Raw genomic sequence first — 26046 nt, 5'->3', positions numbered from 1 at the left:
TTGGACGAACCTGAGAGTACCAGAGTAGGTAGGTATATATAGGTAGAAAACGTTGTTTGAAATTCGTTTAAAAGCTGAATTATTCGAATAACGGATTGATCGTTCGATTTTCATTTTACGAATTGAATAACGACGCGTTGCGAGAGAAAGCTCTCGGGGATAATACGTTCATGGATAGCGCGTAGGCGAAGCGTGCGAAGGAAAGTCTATTTTTAATCATACGGAAGAGAAGTTTGAGTATTTTGACCCTGTCAATCAAAAGTTGAACGTACGTCGAAACGCGTCGCGCGGTAAAATCAAATGTTTGTTTAATTCGCGGACATGTATTTCGAATTTCAGTTACGAACGAACAGCTGAATTTCCCATCCGCGCAATCTTTCACGTTTACATCAGCGCTTAAAATTCTTGTTTTCGTTCCATTTGTCTCGGGGAATAATATTATTAGTCTAAATCACAGATCAAATATATAAACACGGATCTTAAGCTTTACAAATTTAACGAAAATTATCACAACCGTCCAGGAAAATGAAATATTGCATTCTTTTTTCAACTAAAAAAAAAAAAAACGAAAAATAATAATAAATTTCTCTAATTTTAGCCAAAATTCGTCAACGTAGCTTAACTTTTCCACATTTTTCTTATTCACCTACGTAGATTCGCAGACTTTCGCCCGATTTCCAGGATCATTCGACCCCGTGACCGTGTCAGATAGATGAATCGTTTGAAACGCGCGCCAACTACACGTAACCGTTATACACGCCGAGCTAACAATAGCCCGAATCTTTTCAATTTCGTACCGATAACTTCTATTTTCAACGGTTTTTGACCCATTTCAAAAGCTACCCGTCGTCAACGATTAAAACAAACTTTAACGAGCGCGCCAAAATAACAGCTGCTCCTGCTTACCGTATACACGATATATATAGTTATACGCGGGTACGCAAGTATATTTTAATCTCGATTTTGATTACACTAAAAACAGAATGAACAACACCCTGTTCTTGATGGTTTTCAGTCTAATTTCCAATTCGACTTAAATCACCGCCTCGACATTATCCTATTTTTCTTTTCAGCGTGTATTTTTCTTTCTTCTTTAAACTCTTTTATATTATTCAAACAGATGTGTATATATCGTTTTATTATACATCTATAACTATAGCATGTGATAACTAATAGGTAATATTACGATTGTATTACACTTACAAGCGGTTTTTTTTTCTATTATAATTTTTTTTTTTTTTTTATTCAAGCACGAACTTCTATAATGACAAAAAAAATTATCTCAGCCTTGTAGAACATTATTGTTTTTTAACTCAAAGAATTCGGCGACGTACTTCTAGTACCCAGTAAATCAAAACGAATTGAGCTAGTCAAAAGTCGAATAATCACGAATTAAAACAAATTGAATAGGATTAAAATGAGTTGTGTGTCTTTTTATTTCCATTCAAGTTGTTTTAATTCCGGTTTTGACATGCTTAACTCGCTTTGGCTTATTGGGTAGTCTCTTCGATTCATTTCTAGTGAATGTACAATTGCATATAGATGTTGCACTTGTTATAATTACACTTATATCTAAAAGTAACCGTGTGAAAATATTTATATATACATATACACATGCTTACAAGAAATACAAATAATAATAAATCGTAATGACTTTTGTACGTTAACAATCGTTACTCTCAATTACATATACATGTATCTTGTATTCACTTCTTCCATCAATTCACAATGTTTGAGTTTTTGTTTACATTTTATGTATCACTAGATTCTTGATTGACTTGACTCTGCGTAAATGCAATTGTGATTTTACAATAATAATCACAATAATAATTATAATAAGGTAGTGCGAAAAGTAAATTACGCTCCATGCTTGCAGCAGTATGGTTTAGTGTTAAAACGGGTACTGAAGCTAGCCAATATCTGACGAATGTCCAAGTGAAGAACTAAAAAATTCCGAAGTCCGTTTGTTTGTTGACAGCGTTGCAAAGATTCATAGATCAAAGAGAAGTGAGAATGAGACATAAAAACGCTTGGTTGAACACGAAAATACAGGTGGATGCAAAGGTGACTAAAGAAAATATTCTGATCATTTAAGATGCTGCAAATATTATACATCGGTGATCATTTATTTATCCATTTGATTATATATTTAGCTAGTTCTGAAATCAGGGGACCTGATACGTTAACGGAAGCTGGCTCATCAGCTGTTGTTGTGAAAGTAAATAATGAGATCGATTGGTACGCAGCTAGCCAATGTATGACTGTGTTTCAGGTATACTCAAAGGAAAATAATGAAATAAAATATGTCGTGTTAGAAAAGGAAAATATATACATAATCATACATTATTGGTACAACATGTCATATCCACGTTCAATCTTGGTAACATTTGTTTCGTCAATTTTTTTCCAAGTTTATTCATCTTATCTTTTTCTCAGTCAGATATTACGAAGGCACAGATCAAGCGGTTGACTTGGAATGCAGTTATTGTACAGCAATGTGCCCGTGGTATGAATTCATCAACAACTATTATACGTATATCAGGCTCTTTTAACCCTTTGAGTGCTGAATTAATACGTAATCACTGTTCAACCACGTCTTAATCTTACTTTTAAAATGTTAATGTAGCAAATTTTCACAACCTCTGAAATTTTTCATCGTTATTATGGCTGTGCATCAATTTCTTCCAAAACCGATTAAGTTTCTAAATTATTCTGTACCTGATTACACAATTTCCTTGAGATTTTTCGCCAATCGACAGATGTTGCAGTATTTTTGCGAAAAATCGCGTCGCAAAGTGTGACGGAGTGTTAGACAAGTAAAGTTATAACAATTTTTTTTTTTTCACCATTATAACGGTGAATCACTTCTGAATTATAGGCGTTCGTTTGACCAGTATGAAATTGCATATTCATATAATATTAAAAATTGATCAGTGTGAAAGATGTTCTGATCAATATATATGTATCAGAACCTGGCCAAAAATAAATAAACCTTGAAGATTACGTTCGTAAATACCTACCTTGCATTGCAATTTGAAAGGTAAATGATAACCATACATGGGTACACATAAAGTACTACAAAAATATAATCCATAATCTTTTTTTACTGCATTGAAACCATTTCAAGACTATATAAGTAAAAATACTTTACCTGCCTAAGAACTCTTTAGCACTTCGTATTATCATAATAGTAAAGTATAGGTATAGGTATGCTTCACATTTCGAATATAAAATCAGTAATTTGCAGTGAGGAAAATGAATAGAAAAAATTGAACAAAAATTAATATTGATGAAATGTCAAACAACCATGTCATGGTGTCAAGCTGATTCTCTGTTTGCTGATTTTTCCTTTTTTCTTTGATATGATATGTACCGTATAGACGTGTAAAACATACAGGGTTGGTGCATAAGCAACGAATCAAGATGAGGTCGATAAATGGATTGCGATGAATTCTTGGCTATTCAAACGAATCGATTTATCATTAGCTTTATAACCCATATGATAATCATCAGTCTTTCATCTGGCGTACGTGCTCACGTAAAAACTGCATAAAATCTACGGTAACAGTGGTAAGAGAGGCATCAATTACTCGTTTTGGCAACCACCCCTTCAAGTTTGTGTTCAACAACCATGTGAATCTGCAACGCAGGTTTTCCTCACCCTCCAACGGCTCCATTGCCCAGCATCCAACACCATTCTCGCCCCTGATTGAGCAATTTGAGTTATATTCGAAATGAAAATCACATGATGTCAAGTTTTTTGCTCCACTCAATGTGATAAAAATACTCACCGCGTGAAATTCTTGCGGGGTGGAATGTGAGGAAATGGTATAGAAACCCCGGCACTAATGAGACAGGAATTTCGTTCGCCGTAACACCTTAAAACTACAAAATCTCTTGCTCCCACGATTCCGCCACCCTGTGGCAGTGTCACCTGATATATTATGTCGGTTTGCTCGTCTATCACCTGTTTGACAAATAAGGATTCAAAGCTTTTCGAATTCATTTGAACAAGAGAGCCACAATATAATGAAAATTGATGTACGTGAGGGCTGAGGGAAAAAAATAATCAACTCACTTGGATCTTTTTTGACTCTGCCAAGTGCTTGTTCCATGTTGGAGTGTTTTCAATATTTTCGAATAATTCTTGCAGTAACTCATGCGCCGAGATGTCAATTATTCCCTACAAGTTGGAAAAAGAACTTTAGTATGAATTATAAAATTCCAATGTTCTTAAATGTTCGAAGAAGAACTTACGGTGATCTTCATTATTTTTCCATCAGGTTTTGGAAGATGCATCGACGATATTGTGTCTCCTTCAGCAGTTTCTTGTTCTATGACCCAATCAGGACTGGTAAGTAGTTCCCATGAACGATCTATTATTTCGGCTCCAATTTTTTGGTATTCTTCAATCTTAAGGGAAGAAAATAAACAGTACGAAAAAAACGTAAGTAATTTCAGATTGGAAGAATGTACTAAATCTTCTTTAGACTGACTGCAACATAATTTTTATTTTGCATTGTTCGTCTCTGCAACTGCGATGCAACTCCCATGCAAGATTTCTATTTCGAAATTTGGTATAACTAAATACCAATTTTGAGAGAAAGATAAATTTCAATGTTTTTGAATGCCCTTTCACACTATTGGTCGGGCATCATTTTGACAGTTATTTATGATGCAGTTGACAAGAATAAACAACGCTGACATAGCAGAGTAATTGAGGGATCGAACAAAGTGTTTTTGTGCCTTGCTCGTAATTGTAATACATGATACATAAATACCAATTTCTACACTTTACTAACAGATGATGACTAACGAAATGTGATGCCCCTAAAAGGAGTAATGCAATGGATACATAAGGTGCACAACAAAAACGAATTAATGGAATAGAGGTCACAGCTGTCTATGAATCAGTCTTTGCTCCATTGTTCAAGCCTTGACAATTAAACAGTTCGTAAAGAATTTCAAGAAATACCTGCAAGGCATTTGTCCTCTGTAGTATCGGAAGAAGTGCAAAACCGTAAATAAAAACAACGTGATCAGTTTTTTCGACCTGCCTTTCACGTTCAAGACACAATAAAGAAAAATGTTGACCGATTGATATCAACCATAAATATTGCCATCATTGATCTTTCCGAACTTACTTTATTACAGCTAGCATTATCCACCTCATCCTTATCTTTGTACTTTTCTTTTTTGTGATCGCTGTGTTCCAACATTTTATGGTTTCGATCACCAAAGAAGAAGCCTTTCAGACACTTCATGCTGTATGTAGCAAGCACAACTGTTGGTAACAGTTTGAAGATAATCAAAACTGTAGATGAAAACTTGTAACTGTCAGACTTTGAATATAATACACTGTCAATTACACTTTACTACTGTTTCGCGTTTCTTTGTAGCACCTGTTTCACATACACATATAGTGTCATCAATTGCACTGAATCAAGGTCACTTCAAGATCGTTAATGAGATGTTGTGAAGTTGTAACTAAAAGGAGAAAATCATATTTTCGAAATCCGCGACATTGGGCTAGCGTCGAAACGAACTTACATGAAAGATTATGAATACAAATACGTTATGATTACTGGAATACAGCTAAGCTTAGAGATTCATTTTCCAAACTTCTATTCAACTAATAAGCGAAAAAATGGTTTTATACGATAAAGTTTGCTTTTGTCGAAAACAGAACGATATTTCGGATTTTAAGAAAAATCACGTATACTCTCAAACATTTATTGTAAATAACAATTAAACAAACTTCAATTTCGCATTTAAATTACTTTTGTTAAAAAATAATAATTAATAACAAACTACAAACATAAAAGAATTGATAAACAAAGTTCAAAAATGAATATTTTTTGTACTTCTTCTATGTTTGTCTGGACTTTCTCATATTAAACCCCAAACGTAATTTTCCATCATTCTCTCATTTTACTATCTTTGATGACCATTAAACTTCAGAGTCCAACATATCTTGATGAAAACATTCTCCTTATTCTTCTGAATTAACACCCATATTATAATCAATGTAAAAAAGACAAAAGCAGACTTTATAACTAATACATGAAGATTTTGGTTATTATTTGATGTATAGAATCAAAATTTATTTATTCAAATGCACTCCAAAAAATTGAAAAACTTTTTTTTTTTTACCTGCATTACACTTCAATGTCATAAAAAAAAAACCTATGTAAATGGCTCCTTTTTTTGTACCGTAAGTAGTCATTAACTAATCTGTACTTTGGATTTTTTTGCACAGATTGTTCGTACCCACACAAGTATTTTCTAGAATGTTTGCATTAAGTTTCAAAAATATCTTAAATCGGAAAACGAGTTCTTATCACGAAAACTAAGTAAGTTTGGTAGGCTATATGCTTTAACTTGTTCACCGTGCACAGCAATAACGCAAGTGAAACTTCTAAGCTAATCCGAATACTCGCAAGGCCTGCTACCACTATGGGATTAGTCAGAACCATAAGACGCGTCATAGAGCAATACGCAATTCAGGAAGTGGGGAGGAATATGACGACAATGCCTTCTTTGAATATAAGTTGTCCTGGCTGGGGTAGATCCAGATTAAGAAATTCTGGTGTTGTGTAAGATTTATTATTACGATTACTAATATTTTTTATTAGCTTGCTTAGCACAAATTTTTCGATGGGAGTTGCCTCAGCACCAGAACAATGACCAGTTTATAAAATAGAATAACACCGATATACTCAGCTTGGTACCAACCTTTTCTGGGGTTAACTTGGGTAGTATTGGTGGGACGAAATGGTCTGACGATATCGTCCGCCCTGCAGCTAATGTGCCTCTCCCATCTTCATCGTCATCCGAATGCTCCGGCGTCTCCATTGGGGAATAGAAATTACCAACGCTTTCTGTGTAGTGAGAAAGAGGGCCAGACAAAAATTGTTGCAAAAGCGGTGCTCGTTCTGATCCTGAAGAACCTGGTGGAAATTTTTTTTTTGTAAATTCCGTTTCTTTCTAGTATTAGGTTCAAAAGAGCATTTGAAAGAATTATATCGCATGAACCAAGAGCTCGTCAACTGATTGTACAGCCAATTTTGTCGTTGGAGGGTAAAAGAATTAGGAAATTTGTAACTCACCTATAAGCCAATCTCTAGCCTGCGTTTCTTGAGGGATTACCCGAAAATCGAAGAACCAAGCTTCGCTCCATGCTAGCACAAATGATGAGAGGATAAGCAGCACTTCGAATACAGACAGGTTACTTGCAGACCACTAAAATAATTGCCCACACTAAATATCATCAAGAATAAATAAAGTGTGAACAAATTCTTAAGGGAATTATTCCACAGTTTGATTTAGCTACGAGCAAGTTGTCAGATTGAACAAAATAGGCTTTAGACTTGCCAGCAGCATACACGATACTCTTTATTATTTCTAAATTGAAACATTTATCTTGCATTCTACTTACGTCAAAAAAAAATACTTTGGCGATGAGAAAAGCGCACGTTGTTGCAGTTGATACCTATGGGAAAATAAGTAGTATAGCATTTCTTACGTTCAATTTTAAGTTCATATAAATACTTATATTGTGAAAAAGAATATGATTGAGGAAGTGATGATTCTCTAATTGTGAAATTCTATGACGACTTCCATACTTTTTATTTTACTAATTCGTGGTTCAAGGTAAACGACTTTAACATAGTGACTTCTGCTGGATTGCACCAAACAAGAAAGAAGAAACCGAGCAAACTGCTGTAACGATCCAGCATTGAAAAACTTAATCGAGATACATGAGTTCTTCAATGACTTTTTTATTTCAATTTTTATTTAAACCTATATACCACTAATCTTTGGCATACTGTATATCATAATGAACCAAATCACTTACAGCTATAATTATCCAATGGTTAATGTACAAAAGTCCATAAAATAGAAGCAAGACAGTGAACCTACAGACAGCAGCCATCTGTAAAAGAAAAAACAAAGAAAGAGAACAAATTATCACATATGTAGCTCTATCATTTTAAAAAATAAATGAATATACAGAATTACACCTACTTGTAGGTATATTCTCTAAACATAGTATAGCAAAATCATGTCAAATACCCACCACTAGATCGAATAGAGAAGTCTTGATGTTGTAGTGAATAACTTGATTCACAAATGCGTTTTTTATGTGGTCTCCACTGAACTGGAACAGGGGGGAAATATTAGAATATTAGTAGATAAAATTCTGAAAATTGATTAGAACAGATAAGATATTTTGCCAGCCTGCTTGCTGGATCATTTAATCAAAGTTTTTTGAAACTTACCATTGTGCAAATGAGCCACATAAGGCAAGTGAATAGTACATCAAACGTGATGAATAGGCAAAAGAACCGTCTGACATTGGACATTCTGCCCTGGTGTCTGGTCCCCGCGATGAGATCTTCACTAAGCACTACATCGGATGCTCGGTTGATGCTGTGCTGAGTGAAAGAGCTTCTTTGGGATTGTAGCGATCTGTTAAGCAGCGCCTCGGCAGCTGCTCTAATTCTCCGTTCGTCATCGATCATCGTAGGCTTTGTTCTTACCCATAAGAGAGAAACGGTGTCCGCAGTTTAGCGAGGAAGCTGAGATGATGTGTTTCCAGTAAGATTAAGCATTTTATAAAGGGATAATTTTGTAACCAAAGATTTTAAATAACGCGTAATATTTAAGTGACGTTTGAAAAAAACATAACCTCTAATTTAAAATTCCTAGATTCGCAATTTGCGTGGAAAGAGCCACGCCGGGCACGAATTAATGGAATTGGGAGGAGCTTCAGGAAGCGATGGACGAGTGGTTTCATTTTATCGTTGTGTCGGGAAACAAATCGCAAGCTAACAAAAACTAGCCTTTGTTTTCCCATTCTCAACTATGAATGTCTCACCTTGTTTGACGTCTACGGTGAAGGACAACAACGGCGGAATAGGTTAACAGTATATCGAACGTTGGATCCTCCGTAACGTTGTCGTTTACTTAGTCGAGAGGAGAAATGCTCGAGACGTGTGATACTAATTCACATTATCCTTTGCACTGGTTCATTTTTAAACTCCAACCAACAAAGCGCCTTGTATGCATGCGTGGGGTGCAAATTTTCTTCTATCAGAGCGACGGCGTGTCGCCATATTGAATTTAGCATCTGCCCTTCGTTTTTTCTTTTGTTAAGATGATTCCTATACGATTCATTGAATTATTTAACGAACGCGTTAACGATAGACTCTCGAACAGCTGATTTTATTGACGGTCATTGACAGTTGACTGTCGCTATGTTGGTAATACATGCACGCGAGGCCCACGTTAAGCCTGAAGGCAATTGGCCTGAAACCGAATCAGACAAGAATTTTAGCCTTCGGATATGAGCTGCTGATTGATTGAAAATCTTGCATCGAGTTGTAAGGAATATTACCTGCCAAATAACGCCACTTTCCGATAGTAATAACTGGTATTAATTATCAAACAATTTGATCTACCATTGAGAAAGTAGTTTTTCTATACGCCAGATGGTGACAAAGTCGATTTGATTGTGGCGTCATTCCTGGCAGAGATTTGAAGTAGGCTACAGAGTTTGTTTTAATTTTGAATGAAATTCGTTTATTTTATACTTCGCTGATGTTCTGTGAGGTGATAGTATCTTTGATTTTCGATAGTTTTTCTAGAGAATTTTCCTCGAAATTTGCGATTCGTCGACATTCTCCAATCAACTGTGGGATCTAGAATAATAACCGCGCACATCTGTACATGCACAGACTTTAGTCAGGCGTTACGTCACTAGCAGCTGACTGCCGAAGTGATTTTAAGTGAATTTGAAGCAATGGCGTCCCAAGCCTCACCGCACAAGCCGAAAGATCTGCATTTACCGTTATCCCGAGTGAAAACAATAATGAAAAGTTCTCCATACGTTGAGACCGTCGGACAGGACTGTTTATTCCTTGTTGCCAAAGCAACGGTACGACAATATGCTGTATTCGATTAACGAAGCCAACAACTCTCAAGTACCGCGCCAAGTGGCTAGGCAACCGGCAGATGCCTTCTTTTCTTTAATAACGCGGGAATTTCAAATGACTGAAAACTCCGAAATACTTATATGAAATTATTATTTTTATTTTCGTTTACAGGAATTATTTATTCACCATTTGACGGTTGAGGCTCACCGTCAAGGAAACAAGAGTGGCAGTTTGGACTATAAGAACTTGGCTGAGGTTGTGCAAACAAGCGAAACACTAGAATTCCTTCGAGAGATAGTACCGCGGAAGATTACAGTGAGGGAATTCAAGGAAATGATGGCTAAGAAAAATCCAGTTTCATCTGATAGCAGCTCATCAGAAAGTTCATCCGACTCTGATAGTGACAGTGAATCTGATAGTACTTCTTCACACGACGACGGAGCTAAGAAAAGAAACGGAAACGGGGATGCCAACGTTTCCAGTAGTTCTAGTGACGAGTCTGTTAACAAAGATGCTAGCAACAAGGAAAATGGACAAAATCAATCCAGCGACAGTGAAGAAGATTCAAATGAGGGGTAGAATTTTAAAGTTAGTTTTGATATTGAGTAATCATTAAGTTAGGTTTAGGCACTAAAATCTGGAGCAGAATCTGAAACAGTTGAAATTCAACTATATCAAGGTCAAAAAATTAATTTTTTTCTGACTAGATATTATGCCCAAAGAAAAGGATAAGGTTTATAACTAGGATCATTACACAGCATATTGAATTTTCTTCAAATCAAACATTCCTCTGCAAAAATAGTTCAAGTAATTTTTGAAACCGATTGTATCTACTGTATCGTTTGCTCGAATAAAAATTATTTTATAACTTATTTTTAATTAGTAAATAGTTATGTGTACAATACCGAAAATTATTTTTCTCCTGACATGTTAGCTTGGTGTTACAAAATTTTTACAAAACTGTAGCTATTTCTCGATAATACCTAAATAATTACACAACAAATTGTATCGTTGGACTATTTGGAATTTATTATTAAGTTGCTACTGCACTGTTATGGCAGAACCACATTACGAACATCTAATCGTAAGGAAAAATAAGAACACATTAGTTTGAACGTCAATGAAGGGAAAAGTAATAAATTACGTCACTTTTATCATCCTACCTTGTATTTTCAATTATTATCCATCAACCTAGGTAAATGAATGTGAACGGTAAAAAAATAAAAGAATTAAGGTGTCCAAAAAATACTATGTACTAAGAACAGTTTACTTTAATTTCAAATCGCAGTATGTACGAAAACTTTACAACATAAATATATGTAAGAATTTAAGGTTTTAAATCCAAGGTGATTGCAATGATGTTTGGAAAAAATTTGGACAATTGATAGTTGAGATGCATGATATACCAGATGGTCAACACTGTAAATTGACGAAAGAAACAAAATTTCTACAATCTCTAATATTATTCTTGATGAAATTTTTTTGTTGGTAGAGCATCCATTGTGATGATGTAGTCTTCTTCGTTAAGTTTTTTAGCCAAAAAGTATATCTCAGCTAGTGCTATGATCAGAGCAAAAATTATACCTAGTAACAATCTAAATCCAAAGTCCAAATTACCAATAATTAATTCTATGCCAATAAAGCCAAACATAAATCCAGCAAGTACGGAGAAGATGAACTGGGCAACAGCGATGAGATGCCTATTCATTTCTTTCACTGAAACAGAATGTATAAGTGGATTAGCATTACAAGAATAGGCCATACTGAAATGAGAGATATTCAGATAAAATAGAAAGCTAAGTTAAGACGTTTTCCTCACTTTGGTAGGCGATTGTATCTTCAGGAAACTTTTTCCGCACTGAGTCAATGTTTTTAGTCATGGCTCGATAATCCCGACTATTTTGTTGAAGTATCAACTTCTGAATTCTGGCCTCGAGCTCGGGATTTCTCGGGGTCACTTCTGGCGTTGGGAGAATGATTTCAGATGTCTCCAAAAATTCATGGATGTAGAATTTTTCGTCTGATGTTTTTCTCCACTCTATCAAATAATTGTTCAGCCATCTTACATCGTCTAGTTTCAGCACAACATTTGACCGCTGTTTTTTAGTTGAATTTTTTAGCGTAGTTATACCATCCGGAGCTTTTTCTACATCAGTTACTTTTTTTACTACAAACTCTATCAAAGCTGCTCCAGGTTTGATTGTTATCAAAGGATTCTTGATCGGTCCTACAGGCATTGTCACTTCTTGTTACTTTATAAATATAGATAGATATATGTAGAACAATAAGAGGATTTTCAAATATTTATCTGGGTTGGAATGGAGTTTATCTTTTTTGTATCACAGTTTAATAGCTGAGTGTTACAGGAGGCAGGAATAAAAGAGGATAGAAACGAACGAAGGATTGATTAAAAACACACTAAGGAGAAATGTGCAACTTTTCTTCCAAGTCTGCGTAAAATTCTCTGAGCTCTTCTTCCTTTTCTTCAAAAGTTTTGTCCACTTTCTCGCACTTGTCGCTCATGTCATTGATGAACTTCAGCCACTGGCCTTTTCGAGCCTCTCGGTTCGCTCGAAGTTTATTTTCCTACAAACAGTATATCGAAATTTAAAGAAATAAGCATTTTCTTAAGCTAACAATCATTTAGCAGTTGATAAAAGTCTTGTTTGTCTATAACGATGACTAGTAATACGATGCTTTTTTGGGATTCTGTGAAGATCCTTGAGAAAAAATTGATTCTTACGTGGTCCGCTTTGTCCTCTTTTTCAAGCACTCGCTGGCACATGCTAAGCGCAACGTCCAAGTTGGCTTTGAGACTGGGCAAATGGCAATCGCCGAGCTGTTCCGTACGTCCAAATTGACTCTGTCCAAGCTCAGTCGAGTACTCTAAAATTTTGAAGAGCCGCTCCACTTCTCTGTCACCTCGTTTCTCCTTAAAAAATCGATAAGTCAGTTAAAACACGACTCGTCCCGTAAATCAAATCCCATCAAGTAAAACCCCCAAGTAAAACAACGAAGTACACAGTACACACCTCAAACTCACGAACGAAGAAGTTAATCTCGCCCTGAACGAACGGTCGGTGGTCAAATAGTCGGCTCCAAATTTCGCCAGCGTCTGAGGCAGACACGGAGTGATAAGGAGAGCAAGTATATGAAATATGAAATATGAATTAGTGCCGGACAACCCTGACAAACTTTTTTCAATTTGTAATTAATCGTATTACTTGTCACATGATCATCACACCTTTTGCTACCGACGCCATATTTATTCTTTCGTATGTCAATTGTTGTCACGCGAATGAATCGAACGGCTCGCGGTGCATCTTGGGAATTTCGACAGCCTTCAAAATTAAAAACGAGGCACATCGATGAGATTGAGTTTTACGTGGAATTTAATCGGCTGACATGAACGCGATCGTAAGTTTAACAAACATTTTATTCACAGACTTTAGTACAGCATATACTATGTTGCTATAATGCTATAAACTCTCACTATGATTCAACTATTATTGCGGCAAAACGAACTGCTGTGATATGGGTGCAATTATGGATTTCAATTTTTTCGGAGTTGATCTATCAACTGCCTTGCAAGATCGCAAGATATATCAAAATTATTATGCTGGAAGAATTTATTTTTTGTAATTAGGGTCAAGTTGATCATGCTTCAGAAGTATATGCAGACATTGCCACGCGCCAATTGATGATAACTTACTTCTACGTTTACATGCCATAACCCTTTTGTAATATCGGCGCCGTTCGACTTAGATTGCTGCTTCTGAATGCAATCAATTATACGCCGTAATGTCGTCTCAGTGAGTTGGTTGACTATGGAAATTCGCCATGGGAAGTTATAATTAACGTAGTGAGATTGACAGAGTGAATTGACTAATAGATAAAATACGATGCTTAAAGGGTTCCGATACACATAAAACGTTTTTGTAGAAAATATGTTATTCTTCTTTCGAAATCAATTCAATTTCGAATCTTTGAAAGATTAGATTACTTGGATGCAATATTACAATATATAGGTGTAATTACAGCTCAAGTTCAAGTGCTGCAGCCTAAAATTTCCCGGGCATATAAGAGTTCCGTTAACTTGGATAAGGTCTTTCACCAAAGGATGGGTATCAACCGGAATCATGGCTTCTGCTCGTTCCTCGAATGACTGAAAATTGAAAGAAGTCAATAAAAATTTTCTCGACTTATTACAAAATTATGCGTGATATTGTTACTTGAACGATGATTGGAGTCGATCGGCTCGCACTAGATTCGCTTGAATTAGTAATTACTTGACCTGATGATGCTAAAACATAAAATAATAGTAGAGGAATCACGAATGTCCGCAATTAGGCCAAAACGATTCACCTGATACTATGTAATATCAAATCAATCCGAACCTCTTCGTTTTTTCGAAATACGACTATCGCGACCCCGCTCTTTGCTTTCAGAGACTGTAGATCCACTTCTTAAGGCTAGGCTGGAGAGATTGTCCATCTGTTACAAAACATAATGAAGTTTATGCTGAAATAAAATCGCATAAGTCGCATCAATTTTGATGAATCATTGAACCACAATTAATACATTTGCATAACCAAATTATGCGCAGAATTACTTTTTCCTTGCGGAGTTTCAATCGGTTAATCTTTCTCCATCGCTTTTCCACTACCTCGGCGTGCGTCAGAGTAAACCTACAGAACCGGGTCACTTGATACAGTTTAATTGAATTACAGATTAGGTGTCTTTGTTAGAATTGTACGATGAATCATAATTATCTTCAGAGATTATACTATGCGTCGTACGGGCTCAACTGGTCGAGAATACATTTCACACCTGCGTCGTTTATTTTATTTCCAGTTAATGTCAGGCTTTGTAAGGATCTGTTAAAGATAGAAATTACATCTCAACATTAATGTGTTCTGCAGAAATGCATAAAATCCATCAAATAAGAAAGGCTATTGGCTATAACCAGAAGCGACATTGACAGTGAACTGAATAAAAATTACATCGGCACTACAGCTTTCCTAAAAAATAAAAAAATTCAGGTATTTTTACCTGTTTGTCCGTAACATATTACCGATCTTTTCCGCCCCTATTTGAGAAATAGTATTATTTGCTAGATTGAGTACGATTAACGAGGAGGTACATGATTCGTCGTGGTGAGACAGATTTGAAGCTATTTTTGCCACTCCATCGTCGTTAATTTCACATATTTTGAGTGACAGATAAAGAAGCCTGAAAATCAAGTTTTGTTTAACTTTTTCACCTTGTTTTTTCAACTTAACGTATACGTTTCGTTCCAAATATTTTTATTCAAAGTTCAGGTCAGAATTATAGTGCAATACCGTCATTCATCAAATTTACCGCAGTGACAACACTAATCAAAGTGTATCAGTTAGCTGTTTCAACTAATTCGTGATAAACAAAATCGTGACTCACTTAGTCCTTGCGGCACAAAGAAAGTGATGGTTTTGTTTCGTGTTCGGGTTCATGTCCAAATTCAAATCTTTTATTGTGGAACTGGGTTCGGCTAGCATTTCTGCTATTTTCACAATTCCAAATGCATCTATGAAGCATCGTTGTAATCTGTAACGTTTAAACACAATGAACGTATCAATGAATACTGTGTGATTATGATGTCAACTGATTGTCGTTTTGAAAATTACTTCAAAGTTGTCAAGGTGGAAAATTTCTTCATACTGTTGTTTAGCGCTTCCAACATGAATACGTCAACATGACAACCTGTGAAAAAAAATTACTGAATTTATAAAATTTCAGCATGAATTTCAACAGAAAATCACCTTTGCAGCGCAAATCTGCCGGTTTGTCCAAGTGTATTTGATGATCGAATAATAAATTGAATATGGTTGCATCCATTTTAGGTTTTTGCCTGTGAAGAAAACATTTTTTTTAAATCTCTGTTTTCGTGATTCCGATGACGCCTTCTTAGAGACGTAGAAAAAATCTGTGTCTAGATACGCAATTTTTCGAGATACGGAAGAAAAATGTTCGAAACGCGAGGATTGTGAATTATAGCTATGCCTTAATAATCATCATATTGTACAAAGTCACGTATTGTACCTTACTGTTGTCAGCTCCAACGAAACTTTTCCAGAATTTTCGTTTACCTTATCTTCTATCTCGATACCATCATCCATGAGTTCTGCCAAAGTGATTTCTAAAGTCTGTTTTCCTCCTGTAATCTGTCGAAAATGATTATTCGTTATTGTTTTACTCAGCGCAAAGCAATTTTGGCATTTTGATCTCAGGCCGTTATATTAGAGATGATTATCATGATTTAAACGAAGTATTCAATCAATGAGATAATTTAATAGGGAATTACATAGAAGTGTGGAAGGGGGGAAACGCCCAGGTCTGAGCATGACTGCAGAAAATTTGTAACGAAGTTTGGTTCATTCGTCAACGAAGTGCGATGAGGTTGCGGGAGATTGCTGTAGGCTATACGTCAAACATACATTTACGTGTTACAGTCGGCAGAAATTCTGTTGAAATTGAGCAATCAAAATCATTGAAATTTAAATGTCGCCCAGCTCACATTTAATTGAACTCTGCCTCGAAAACGCTCGGTTGGATTTTCTTTCAGTAGTCATAATACTGTTCAAAAAGTTTACTGTCAGCTATCCAAAGTAATTAATCTCTATTTGTAAACATCAATTGATCGTAACACAAGGACAGAATTGAGCTTGCCGTTACTGTTCATATGAATTATATCGCTTCAGCTGTTGAATAGCTCCAACGCTGTGAATTTAGCTTTTTATAACTGCTAGTGTGTAAAACCAATGAAAACATTTCGAAAATCCTGCAGCTGCCAGTCAAAGGCATTGACAAAATAAATATTTATCGGATAGAATGTTTGGATCCAATTCAAATTTTTGATTCTTCAGTCCAATTTTTCACTCTTAATGTCGTCATTTCTGTTCCCGCGTGTTTCGTTGCCTTCGGAGATTGCATTTCAAACAACTCCCGCCGATAAAGAAGGTGTCGGATAACTAATATGGCTTCCTATAGTCTCAGTCCCATTTACCTGCCGAGCACTGGTCACGAAAATTTTCCTAGGGTTCATCATCTTTAAACTCCCTTTTCAACGGTTGACTAAAGTAGTCCACCAGCAACTGATCTCTATACTAGCTAGCCTTGGGTTTTTTTAAAAATGGTTTGCCGCGACTTTCCGCTCCGTTCGCCGAGGTGAAATCAGATATTTGCGCAACCTAAAAACGTATCTAAGCACAATAAGTAGGTACTGTTTGATAATGCTGTTGTGTATTTTCTTAATCGCTTATAGATCAGTTCTTTGTTCAATACTGCGCATGTATCTGCATTCTCATTTCCAAGATCATTTCTAAGGTATTCGATCACGTTACAACTTGATTGAATACCACGATCGCATTTATTCCATTGTTTGCCATTTCGCTCACGTGACGAACCACGTGACAATCGATTTCGTGCGCATGTATGTACGCGCATGCAGTCGTCATCTTGTATTACGATCGTCGTTTATTTATGCTAGGCGTGCTGTAAGACTGCTAAGGCGTGCGAAGTGCTCGTGCGAGTGACGAAATGACACGCAATCGCTGGCCTGTATAATGATAATAAAAGTAAGGCATTGGAGGAAACAGTCATAAAACTAGCGTTCTCGCTGTACGATGAAAGCAGTCGCATCAGTCAGACAAAGATGTCTCGCACCGGCTTGCCACATTTCTCCGTGGGAAATATAGTCAAGGGTTTTGGACGCGGATCTAAGGAACTAGGCATTCCAACTGGTTCGTGTTTGCGCATTCCCTAGGCATTTATTACGCGTATACATACACATTCCGTTAATTAGCATTTTTGTACACAACGTACTTTTTCTCATTTATCTATCTTATTTCACAGCAAACTTTCCAACCGAAGTCGTACAGAATCTACCACCTGAGATCGGCACTGGTATTTATTATGGATGGGCATCCGTCGACAGAGGGGATGTACATAAGATGGTAATGAGCATAGGGTGGAACCCCTTTTTCCAAAATACTCAGAAGTCGATGGTATGTAATTTACTCATATATTTTATACATGATTCCAGTTTATGAATATCGTATCGCCTTGAGTCGCGCCTTACCTGTTTTCCTTATTTATCTGTAATACAATGTTCTTCATGTAGCTCGTACGAGATTGATATGAGTTTTTAACAAAATTCACTGCTAGGTGCTTTGGTCATTTTTAAGGTTCGTCGGCAAACTCAGGCTTTTTCCTAAGGTCCAAAAAACTAAAAAATGTAACCGTTTGACACTTGTTTCGTTGGATTATCAATCAAAATATTTCAACAACATCTTTACTATGAAGTTATGTAAGCGAGCGACGTTTCTCTTTGTTGTTCGAAAAGAACGTGCCAAGTAATTAATGCTTCCTACCCAGGCTGGAATTTTGCAAAATTGAGAGACACGAAGGAAATCGTTTCGAGCTAATGAATGAGTTGAGGAAATATTGAAGAATTTTGTTTAAGGTTGAGAAAGATTTTAAGAGAAAATAGATCAGATTATTCTGCGATAGCTTGGCCATAATAAAGTTGTATGGTTTGCTATTTAAAGTACATAGTACGCGAAAGTATAAAATTATGTTGAGTTATACATGTTATTACGAAATGAGTTGAGCAACAAATTGAATTTCAGTTCTAGAAAATCTGAAAAGAACAGCTGGTTTAAATCTCATGATTTATGGCCAGTTCGATAATATCTCTACGTCTAAACTTATCTGTAATTAAACTAATTTTTTTATAACTGTAGTAACACTGTGCCTATGAAACTGCTGGATTACTATAAATTTCTTTTTCACTCAGCGAAATACTATATTTTCTTTGCAAATTTCAACAGAGCTCCAGAAATCCTCTGAAAATTTTTGAACCCATGTAAGAATATTCAACCATTTCTCTCTCCTTGTAAAAATCTCAAGATTGATATAATCAATAGTTTTTGGAAACTCGATTTTTTTAGTCATAGTTGACTAGATTCTTTATTCACAGATACTTGGTTGATATTGTTTATCTGGGTGTTTAGAAAAAAAAAATGAGTTGCTCTTTATTCAAGCGAGCTCTGCTTTTGTTTCCTTGGTTCTTTACATTTGCGTTACGTACAGACACTAACCACGAATCGTAAACATTAGTCAGTTGAAAAAATATTATAATAGATAAAAAAAGTCCTCTACATTCCATTGGTGGAAAACTTTTGGTTAATTTTATAATAATCTTAACCCAGTTTTAATTACAAAATAGACGGTTTGGTCCGATATAATCAGCGTAATCGGCACGTTATTACCACTGGAAGATATATCGTGTTCAAAATCTACAATTCTCAGAAAACTTGTAGCTTGATTATTCTAATTGTGACTATTTTAACAGATGTTTTTTGCCAGGAAACGCACATAATCCATGAATATCCTGGGGATTTGTATGGATTGGAGTTGAGGGTCGTAATACTCCGGTTTTTGAGACCGGAAGCAGACTTTACCTCCATCGGTGAGGATCGTTTTTATTCTACAGTCCCAATCCTAATAATAAGAGCCATAATTTCCGAAGACTATTTTGCTTTACGAAATTGTGTTGAAGTTGTACCTTGAATCGCAAAATCTGTATTATTATTTCACCTTCAGGCTAAGTTCATTGTTACATTACACCAATCAGAGTGAAAAATCTGACGATCCTTTCATTGTTGTTGAATATGTTCGAAGTCATCACTGCAGGATTATTAGTTTCCATCCTAAATTCGATTTCTTAGTTAACTAATCGCCTTCCTCACATTCCTCGCTTTCCTTGAATTCCTCGAATGGTTTGTCCTCGCTCAACCTTGCCTATAAAGTTTGGAAGGATTCTACGCGTAACGACACTACCTCATTCGTATGTTTCAGAGGATCTTATAGCTGAAATAAAAGGAGACATTGAAAATGCCAAAAAGTGTCTCGAGGAACCAGAGCTGGCAGCCTACAAAATGCATAGTTTTTTTACAAATCCGGCTTCAAACACTTAGGTTGAGATGTGACTGTTATTCGCTGTAGACACTTGTGTGCGTAACGAAATATAGTCAACAATGTGAAGTGTGATCCGCTCGATCGTTCGAATTTGCACATGGTCTGGTGGCTTAATACTTTTCACAGTTGTCATCACTCGATAGGAACATATTGAGTTCAATATTTTTGTAAATTAATCATTTGGATATTCAAGCTGCCTTTTTTGAAGATACAATTGCGTCATCAACGGATGCAGGCAGTATTTTTCACTAACTTAATTTGACAATATTCGTACGTTTCTGGGGTGTGTATATTATATCAATTGTATATTTTCTGACCAGACAAATACTGCTTAGGCTTTAGGGTAAATGGATCTGAATAATATCTGTATGAACTTGCTCAGATATTAATTACGTAAGAATAGGATTTTCTTAGATAAAATTGCGTAGTAGCAATTTCTTCGTACAATTGGTTTTCAAAATGAATTGCGGTGAGTGGTATTATGGGCTCTTTACAGGGTGACAGATTCTCTACTCGAGACATTATTATTAAAAGAATATTTAATAAAAATTATAATATTTTTAAACCATAAATATTTGCATTTTCATTTCTGGAGTGGAAGTGGAAGTGGAAGTGGAACAAACGCCTGATAATACTTGATTGATTGTGAGTGTATTGAATGAATCACACGCGGAGTAGAGAAAAAAGTACTGTGAAATATTTACCCCTTGAATATGTGAATGTTGTTTAATTCAAGCGATACTTTATAGATTTGCAAAATCCGCGAATACTCTGTAATTTCCGATATGTTTGCTCGCCGTACAACGTACATCACATTTCGTTGAGGGATGCTGCTCTGCTCTGCTCTGCAGCGTTCCATACGGTCCCGATTCACGTTCGTAGAATGAAAAGCAAACAATCATCGTTCCACACCATTGATCAGTTGACGTGGGCAAATTGTGTGTAATATTATACACGTACAATGATCCGCAATTTTACACCGGTAAACATAAAAGAACGAAATTCATTACCTGATGGACGTTATACACCGATTGATACGCCTGCGTGTATTTGTATAATATTATCGCATGGCGCGTGTAACTAAACGAGAATATATCTTATGCTAAACAAAGCGAATGAATGATTCTTTTGTATTTCCACCATGGAAGTACGTGGTAAGCATTTTAGACCTTGTACTCAATATTCGAGTAATCTGCAGGTATCCTTGAAACAGTACACCTAGTATATATATATACTAGGGTGGCCGTTAAAAAAAAGTTCATGCTCCAACTTGAAAAACTTTGAGTTCACCTTGAAAAAAAAAGATCGTAAGGGGTGCAGGCAGATTTTTTGAAATAATAATAAAAAAAAACATAATTTTTTTTCATTTTTATTCGATTTATATTTTTGTTACTAATTTGATTGGTTAAATTTTTAATTCCCGTCTTCCGTAAAAAAAATTCACTTACTAATTCCTAGGCTATGTTTTTTTTATACGCCACGTTGTTTATTCCATATTGAAAAATTGAAAATGTTTGAATAAAAAGTACTTTTGATTCCAGATTTATTTGTTCACCGTTTGATTTTTTGTTTTTTTTCTTTTGAGTCCTTGTAATATTCAAAGAAATCGGACTCCAAGAGAAAATGAAATCTCATTTTATAAGGAACAGGAATGAAAAAAAATTATTTTGAATTCTGTCGGCATCCCTTAGTAACGAGATAGAGTATTGGAACTTTTTTTTTTCAAGGTGAACTCAAGATTTTTCAAGTCTGAGCATGACATTTTTTTTTAAACGGCCACCCTCACATATACATATACATATATACATATATATTGAAGAAAGCAGGTTTTTTTGTCTTTTTGCTCCCTTCTCTGGAGAATAAATAGTATGAATGTTAAAAATACGTTACAGAGCGTTGCATCGTATCGACATCGTCTGTGGTATCGTTTTGAAAAATGCGTAATCTGTGTATCCTGTGTATCCTATAATCCTGAATTTTAAATCGTCGTTCACGATACTAATTTCTTTTTCTTTTTCGTCTATTTGCAATATTATCAGGTTTTCGAATATGGGCGATGAGGTTTCGATTCGGTGTTATATCCATGCTCGTGCGTGTAATAACTACACGCGCGCATGTTTGGCTCGTAAAAAAGGCAAGTAAATGTCTGCTGTAACATCAATATACGCGAAACGGTGTCTAGACACTCCATTATATTTGAGGAAACTGATAAGCTTCAGCGAATTAGATATCTCATTTTCTGATGAGTATATCATTTCGTAATACTGACAATCACGATGAAAATGTACCTTTTCGTACACGAAATTCCGACGCTTTAATTTTGTTGATCGTGAAGTTGAAAGCTAGATTTTAAAAATTTTTATATCGCAGTTAAAATTTGTTCGATTCACAATTAATACAGAGTGAAACCTTACGCAAAGATTTTTACGAACGATTCGAAAGAAAACTTTTCTTTGTAGTTTGAAATTCATGTATAAATGTGCAAATCTAAAATTATATCGAAAAGTTTCAAATTAGAAATATAATTAAAAATTCTACGAGTAATCAAAAGTGATAATATCTAGGATTAGCGGTATAATGAAGTCTAAAATATGAATGAAATTTTGTATTATTATGCCTTCGCAAAACACATCTGCCTTGATTTGAGAATTAGAAATGCGTACGCAAAATTATATACTTCAACGTTTCTACTCTCATGTCAACCGCGTGTAATCTTGCGTTTTATAAAGTCTAGACAAATCTGAGACTTGCGGGCATGCACTTTACCCAGGAGACACTTTCGCATACATATGGGGAAGTTTTTCGAACATTCCTCGCCCTCGGTGAGTACTGAAAGAACTTCAAAGTATCGCAGCGAAGTCTAGGCCGAGTTTTGCGCGCAAAAAGTATTGAACTTGCGATTCGATTACTCGGAACACCTGCTCAGCAATTTCCGACGATTGTGCAATGTATTCGCGAATTTATATGTTTTGTCACATCGTCGCCCATATACTCAGTTATATGCAATTGTAATTTAACATATTTTAGCAATGTGTGGTAAAAAAGTTTTCTTTTACTGTACACACAGATTGTTCTGTTTAATTCTGAAAAATTGCGACGAGTAATCTGTCGATTTCTAAACATCGTTTCGTTTCTATTTTCAAGCCCGCTTTCAACATTTTTCGGTGAAGAAATAAATTGAATAAAAGTCTATATATTCCTGGGAATAATTTGCTACAGATTTTATCACAAAAAAAAAAGGTAGAAAGAGAAAACTGTAGACATTCTGGGTTAAAAAAACAAACAAACCAAAAACAAAGAAAAACAAACAGTCATGTTTACCGCAGGTTCTTAGCATTGTATTATACAAACTCGTTAGGCAAATGTGCATTAGCAGAAAAGTAGCGTTCAATGTTAAATTTTCGACGGAACTCGTAAACGTTTTGGCGAAATGAGTTACGACCTAACTCAAAGTATACACTTCAGTCGTTGTTCGACAATAGTTTAGACGAGAAACATTTAAAGTGGTTCGAAGATTCAAATGGCCTGGAAATATAATCTGCACAGATATATGTAAAATATTTTTAGTATACGGATTTATTTTTTGCACCTACGTTTACGTGGGCATGTGTGGAATAATGATTTTGCAATTACGGCAGACGCCTGCAACCTCGTATATAAATTGGCACCCATTTTGCATGTGAACTTTTCCTTTTGTAACGTTTTTCAAACGATTCGAAGTACCCACACTAGTCATAGTTTTTACTCCGTTGTGGGTAACTACGAAGCAAAAAAGAAGCCACACTAATTCTACCCTGTATTAAAGTTTTACTTTGCAAATTCGCTAATTAGGATTTACCGAAATTGATTTTTAAAATTGAAACAGTTATTTTTTTTTTCTGTTACAAGGTTTCGAGAAAGTGACGCATTTTTTAAGATCGATAAGATCAGAAACTCGTACAGTGGTTAGAGGAATACACAGTCCGGAGAAAATTTGGAAAATTTTCAAACGATAGTCGTGTTCGCATTGAATTCGGCCCACGCGTAGTTCCGTACAGATTCTTTGATCCCGACGATTATACGTCGATCCTCTCGGCGTTTTGCCTCGCGTCTTATACCTCAGGTGCTGGGGTGGGGTCCAGTATATCCTCACCCAGCAATGTCAAGAGATTTTCGATCCGCCTTAGCCTGACAGGGACGAACCTGATAAAAATTCATGCCTGCGTAATGCCTTTTCGTGAAAAATGTTGTTCCATTTAAGTATGCGAGCGGTATATACGGATATCAGGGATGTTTGGGTCTTTAAATGAAGTTCGAAAAGTCGTCTCCCTTATCCTTATCGTTAAATTACATCCTTAATTTTAGAATTCCTTAAATTCCATTTTCCTCGGACTTTTCATTTCGTAGCAATATTGTTTTTTCTTCTGGGATAAGGCAGAAACGTTCTTTTTCCCGGAGTAATAATCTTTAAGCTCAATTCTAGAAAGCAACTTCAATTTTTTTCAATTTCAATAACGTGTCAAAAAGTTTACGCGATTCAATTTCTTCACGGAATTTTCCAAAATAATGAATCGTCGAGTGGACTCTTGAAGATCGGCTTCAATCCGCCACTTTTTTTTTTACAAGAGGTAAAAGAAGTCCCACTTTCGTTAATGTCCGATTTACTGTTTCTTCAATCTGGAAAGTCACCTCAATTCAAATTGCTTTTGCAAAAGCAAGCTGATTTTTATTGCAAATTTTAAAAAAAACCTGGCTTGCATTATTTACATGATACAGATGATCGTGTAAAATTCAACGTCGAAATGTGATTACCTTTCTTTTATTCTCCTTTCTCTTTTGTTGGTTCAAATTTTTATTTTCTTTGGTCTATTTTTATTTCCCGTTAAAAATTGACTTTTTTTTCTATTTCGCGTGGCACACGAGCGTCTCGAGTCTAGACAACTGTTTTGACGTCGAGCGATCTGTTTACCTACATCACGTATCAAGTCTCGATACTGTTATCGCAGCCTTCCATCTCATTTTCATAATCCTCTTTTTTCTCGGATTTTTCCTAAAACTGTTACCGTGAAACACTGGCTCGGTTCTGATCCGAAGTACAGCGAATCTCCTGTGGAATGTAAAAGAGAAGAGAAAAAGAGAAACGAAATAAAAGTAAGAAAATGAAAAACGGGAATCTGCCTGCAGAATGCTTACATAACGTGTTCGCCTATCGGTGAAACAGATAATAAGTAATTTATTAATGAAATAATGAAAAATCGTCAAACTTCAATATTTTATTTATTTATTTATTTATTCATTTATAAAGATCAACAGGCATAAATATCCTTTCAACAATTCATATCAAATGGTTAGAAAATAAATTTCGTTCTTTCATCACGCAACTTGTTCCGAGCGTTGCAATAAATAAGTTGAAAAAAAGAAAATAATTGCGTCAATCAAACGTATAAATAAATACCTTGCCATGAACGATAATTAAACGTGTGTCCAAGGAACAACCTCCACATGTTTGAGGTACGAATAACATCCATCCTCTCGTACCTCGGACCCAAATCCGCTATTTTCTAACGCCCAAAAAAAAAAAAGTAAACAATATAAAAAAGAACATCGAGACTGGAACCGTTAATTAATCGAGCGCAATTGAAACGTGAAATAACATTGAATTCAGTCAGCAATGTCATTTACACCCTGCCAGTTCTAAATAAATCGAAACCTAAAATAGGTTCAAGGTACAACAGGTTTCCATGGCGATATCTGTATTGGAACTGTGTCGATAGGACTCATTTTGCAGCAGTGAAATTGTCGGCTATTGCATCAGGTCTATGTATTCTCACCTTGAGTACGTATAATTATACGTTTATTTAAATGAATTCTGAAACTTGAACGAGAAAAGTTTTAGGCGTTAGGTATGAGGTGTGGTGGTGTATTATACCTACGTTGCATTTACATATGTACAACATGGAAAGTTCGCATCATGTCTATGAACTAATTTGCCGAACACGTGCTTCGCAGATTTCCCTACATTCGAATTTCTACGTAAAAGCTTGCGTAGGTATGGTATTATTAATTAATTACACAGAGAGAAAGAGAAACCGCAAAGAAAACGCGAAGAATG

The 26046-nt window shown here is 35.6% G+C and overlaps 6 protein-coding genes across 8 annotated transcripts; 2 read left to right on the top strand and 4 right to left on the bottom strand.

Moving 5' to 3' along the window:
- Positions 1-2397: 2397 nt before the first annotated feature.
- LOC124405149 (steroidogenic acute regulatory protein-like) lies at positions 2398-9553 on the bottom strand. 2 transcript variants are annotated; one of them, XM_046879816.1, is made up of 11 exons: positions 8882-9553; positions 8283-8582; positions 8081-8161; positions 7859-7936; positions 7439-7492; positions 7110-7242; positions 6736-6950; positions 4258-4413; positions 4079-4183; positions 3792-3967; positions 2398-3705 (listed from the first exon to the last, which is right to left on the bottom strand). In XM_046879816.1, the coding sequence occupies exons 2-11, from the start codon at positions 8523-8525 to the stop codon at positions 3510-3512; spliced, it is 1437 nt and encodes a 478-aa protein (XP_046735772.1). In that variant the 5' UTR covers positions 8526-8582; positions 8882-9553; the 3' UTR covers positions 2398-3509. The 2 variants fall into 2 exon arrangements, with proteins under 2 accessions (XP_046735772.1, XP_046735773.1); XM_046879817.1 differs by having other exon boundaries at positions 8283-8538.
- Positions 9554-9593: 40 nt separating this feature from the next.
- On the top strand, positions 9594-10690 carry LOC124405153 (chromatin accessibility complex protein 1-like). The gene is made up of 2 exons (XM_046879822.1): positions 9594-9940; positions 10110-10690. Exons 1-2 carry the CDS (start codon positions 9806-9808, stop codon positions 10515-10517), a joined length of 543 nt encoding a protein of 180 aa, XP_046735778.1. The 5' UTR covers positions 9594-9805; the 3' UTR covers positions 10518-10690.
- A 453-nt stretch (positions 10691-11143) lies between these two features.
- LOC124405561 (transmembrane protein 199) lies at positions 11144-12247 on the bottom strand. 2 transcript variants are annotated; one of them, XM_046880577.1, is made up of 3 exons: positions 11758-12247; positions 11339-11654; positions 11144-11176 (listed from the first exon to the last, which is right to left on the bottom strand). In XM_046880577.1, exons 1-2 carry the CDS (start codon positions 12173-12175, stop codon positions 11401-11403), a joined length of 672 nt encoding a protein of 223 aa, XP_046736533.1. In that variant the 5' UTR covers positions 12176-12247; the 3' UTR covers positions 11144-11176; positions 11339-11400. The 2 variants fall into 2 exon arrangements, with proteins under 2 accessions (XP_046736533.1, XP_046736534.1); XM_046880578.1 differs by having other exon boundaries at positions 11151-11181; positions 11344-11654.
- A 13-nt stretch (positions 12248-12260) lies between these two features.
- Positions 12261-13263, bottom strand: LOC124405562 (biogenesis of lysosome-related organelles complex 1 subunit 5). The gene is made up of 4 exons (XM_046880579.1): positions 13183-13263; positions 12971-13053; positions 12682-12870; positions 12261-12524 (listed from the first exon to the last, which is right to left on the bottom strand). Exons 1-4 carry the CDS (start codon positions 13199-13201, stop codon positions 12357-12359), a joined length of 459 nt encoding a protein of 152 aa, XP_046736535.1. The 5' UTR covers positions 13202-13263; the 3' UTR covers positions 12261-12356.
- A 253-nt stretch (positions 13264-13516) lies between these two features.
- LOC124405905 lies at positions 13517-25715 on the bottom strand. The gene is made up of 17 exons (XM_046881174.1): positions 25665-25715; positions 25390-25495; positions 25032-25041; positions 24053-24137; positions 23265-23397; positions 22764-22873; positions 16017-16138; positions 15737-15825; positions 15602-15677; positions 15375-15521; positions 14991-15170; positions 14738-14815; positions 14551-14626; positions 14304-14432; positions 13977-14103; positions 13651-13763; positions 13517-13557 (listed from the first exon to the last, which is right to left on the bottom strand). Exons 1-14 carry the CDS (start codon positions 25713-25715, stop codon positions 14325-14327), a joined length of 1371 nt encoding a protein of 456 aa, XP_046737130.1. The 3' UTR covers positions 13517-13557; positions 13651-13763; positions 13977-14103; positions 14304-14324.
- LOC124405600 (riboflavin kinase-like) lies at positions 17423-20158 on the top strand. The gene is made up of 4 exons (XM_046880629.1): positions 17423-17716; positions 17829-17980; positions 19344-19446; positions 19836-20158. Exons 1-4 carry the CDS (start codon positions 17629-17631, stop codon positions 19952-19954), a joined length of 462 nt encoding a protein of 153 aa, XP_046736585.1. The 5' UTR covers positions 17423-17628; the 3' UTR covers positions 19955-20158.
- Positions 25716-26046: the final 331 nt, after the last annotated feature.

Source organism: Diprion similis, chromosome 4 (genome assembly GCF_021155765.1).
Source record: "Diprion similis isolate iyDipSimi1 chromosome 4, iyDipSimi1.1, whole genome shotgun sequence".
Taxonomy (NCBI): Eukaryota; Metazoa; Arthropoda; class Insecta; order Hymenoptera; family Diprionidae; genus Diprion; species Diprion similis.
Note: the sequence above shows the minus strand (reverse complement) of the source record. Positions and strands in the feature narration are given on the sequence as shown.